Raw genomic sequence first — 2,678 nt, 5'->3', positions numbered from 1 at the left:
GCACAGTTCACCAGTGATGTCAGAGTCGCACGCCGGGTGTACAATAAAACATTAACACGTTCACCTCCGCACGTATATTCCTTGTCTAGTACCACACGATCACGGATCGTCGTATATTCTAATATTTAATATTCATATTATAAAGACATTTTTTTTAAATTTTGAGGAATGTGAAATACGTTATTAAATATTTTAATTAACATTTATTGTTTTATAAAAAAAATACTTTATTTATGATTCCTTATCAAACATGTAACATATTTTTATAAAATAAACAAAAATAACTTTGTAACTCTTGCGTAAATAAAAAAAACAATAAAATAATATAAATAACAAATCTTTATAACAGAATAAAATAGATAAATTCATTCTAAAACCGAATAATAATTAATAGTTATATTTTTTTATGGTACTCTTCAAAGCAACTTTCAAGACACAAACCCGATTTTTCATTGCATTCCTTACAATAATATACAATCTTTACGAATGCCTTTTCCTGAACAAATTTGACATCGTTTGTATTTGTATTTTTTTTTTTTTTTATCATTTTTTTCTACTCTTTTGGGAAGATGTTTTTCATTCTTTTTTTTCGTGATTCGAGTATTATATCCAGATCGTTTGGTAATAATGAGTAGTATAAATTGGGGGTTTCTGGCGCCACCGCCGCCGCCGCCGCCGCCGCTACAGCCGCCTCCCACCACCACTCACCCCCTCTCTTCCGCAAGATCGCGTACGTGCGCGACGTACATTATGAGTTATCACACATTATTGTTATCACATGATATCACACATTATTGTTATCAGTTATCATATATTATCACTTGTTATCATTTGTTATGTTATCATATATTTAAAAAATATAATATTCTGCGTTAGAATCGAACCGGGTGGATATCATTGTCCTACCTCGACTCTTAACCATTGAACAATATAGTCAATACTGATATATTTAAATACACGCTAAATAATATATACATAATCATATAAATATTCTCATAACGTATAGTTCCCTCTTATATTTTTAGAAAAAATAATAAAATGTAATTAAATATAGACTTCCTCGCCATTTATATTGAAAGAAACTTATAAAATATTCACACACCACCTGGACATTAGTGATTGAAAGACATATATATATATATATATATATATATATATATATATATATATCGATATCCACACAATACCTTGTAAAAACTATCGTCGTCGCCCCGACGTTTGGCGTCGGATTGACAATAAGATACATTTCCTATCATTAGGATTATTCGTTATACTTAATGATATTAAAATACCTATTTTAATGAAAAACATATTATTGTCCGATATTAGTACCTTCTGTCGGACGTATCTTCATACAGTGTAATATCAATAAAGTATCATTGACTGACCAATACTTAGACAGTGATTATATTCATGTATAATTAAAGAAAATCAATTAAAAATTAGCATACCAGCTTGAGTACGGGTATAATTAGGAAAATACAAATCACTGGATAAATAATTAATTAATTCGAAAAATATAATTGAACATCCCCCTCTTATAATAAAGAAAAATTACACCGATAAGTTACTACAAATGAATCAGTCGTACTTGAATCGCCACAAGTAATACTTGTCTGTCTGCCCGTGTTCTACTCTTAAAAATTTACCAAGTAAATTTAACATGGCTGGTTCAATCGCCGACAACTACGCTGCAGTATACAAAAAGTTTCGATACGTCGCGCCCGAATCTCCGAGCAATCTCATCGATCAAACTGGATTCAACATTGACTTTCAGAATCGTAAATTTATCAACATTGGCTTGGACCCGGCAAACGATTTCAACGTTTATATTCATATTATAACGCCATCACGCTACGTTAGTATTTCTCCAGATTTTTTAAAACGGATTTATTCCTTGATGGGACACATTTTATCATTCGTATTATCATCAACGAATAACAAACAACAAACATTTTTGGAGACAGACTCTATGCTACTCACTAGTATGTTATATCGAGGTGAGAGTGTCCTAGTCATAGAAGATAAATCTATAGCCGGGTGTCGTATTCTTCTGAATCGAGTGGATATTATGGCTTTGCAATATTTGGAATGGGTCATTTCCGAAACAATTTTGAAGAAAACACTATTTGTTCAGAATAAGGTTGTTGCTCAGTTTGAACAAATGTGTACATACTTTAAAAATGAGTTTAAAAGAGAACAAAACATTCATAATATGATTACAACAATAAAAAATGTAAGCGATGATTTGATTTCAAGCCATTTACCGAAGAGTGATTACAGTTTTGTCAATCAGATAAAACTTTTTGCAACAAAGCAGATAGCAGAGCGCTGTATTATTAAGATTGAGGTATTTGAAATCATAATTTTTAAAATTTAATTTAAATACTAATACATATCATTTTTTTTTAGGAACATGTCGAAACACAGATTATGACATTATCTCCGCCACCGTCACCCGATTACGTATTCAGTGATGCCGAAGAAATCGATGGGTCTTTTATGTCGCGTATGAAATCAACCAAGCCAAAGGCAAGATATATTTTTTTTTAATGTAATATTTTAATAATAATAATATTATTAATTTTAGGTATATTGCGATGAAAACGATGGTCCCATATCACTAAATCGTACGAGTAGATTTTCACCAATCAGCTACGATGTTACAGGTCGATATT

At 31.0% G+C, this 2,678-nt stretch overlaps 1 protein-coding gene across 1 annotated transcript; it reads left to right on the top strand.

Annotated features, from left to right (window-relative positions):
- Positions 1 to 1,663: 1,663 nt before the first annotated feature.
- LOC112690886 lies at positions 1,664 to 2,674 on the top strand (the record flags this gene model as incomplete). The annotated part of the gene is made up of 3 exons (XM_025564995.1): positions 1,664 to 2,350; positions 2,413 to 2,532; positions 2,591 to 2,674. Coding segments are annotated over exons 1-3 (891 nt in total), but the record flags the coding sequence as incomplete, so codon positions are not given.
- Between the last annotated feature and the right edge of the window lie 4 nt (positions 2,675 to 2,678).

Source organism: Sipha flava, unplaced genomic scaffold, assembly GCF_003268045.1.
Source record: "Sipha flava isolate LNK unplaced genomic scaffold, YSA_version1 52593_pilon_pilon, whole genome shotgun sequence".
NCBI classification, from domain to species: Eukaryota; Metazoa; Arthropoda; class Insecta; order Hemiptera; family Aphididae; genus Sipha; species Sipha flava.
The sequence above is the reverse complement of the archived record's forward strand: the minus strand, read 5'-3'. Positions and strand labels throughout refer to the sequence as shown.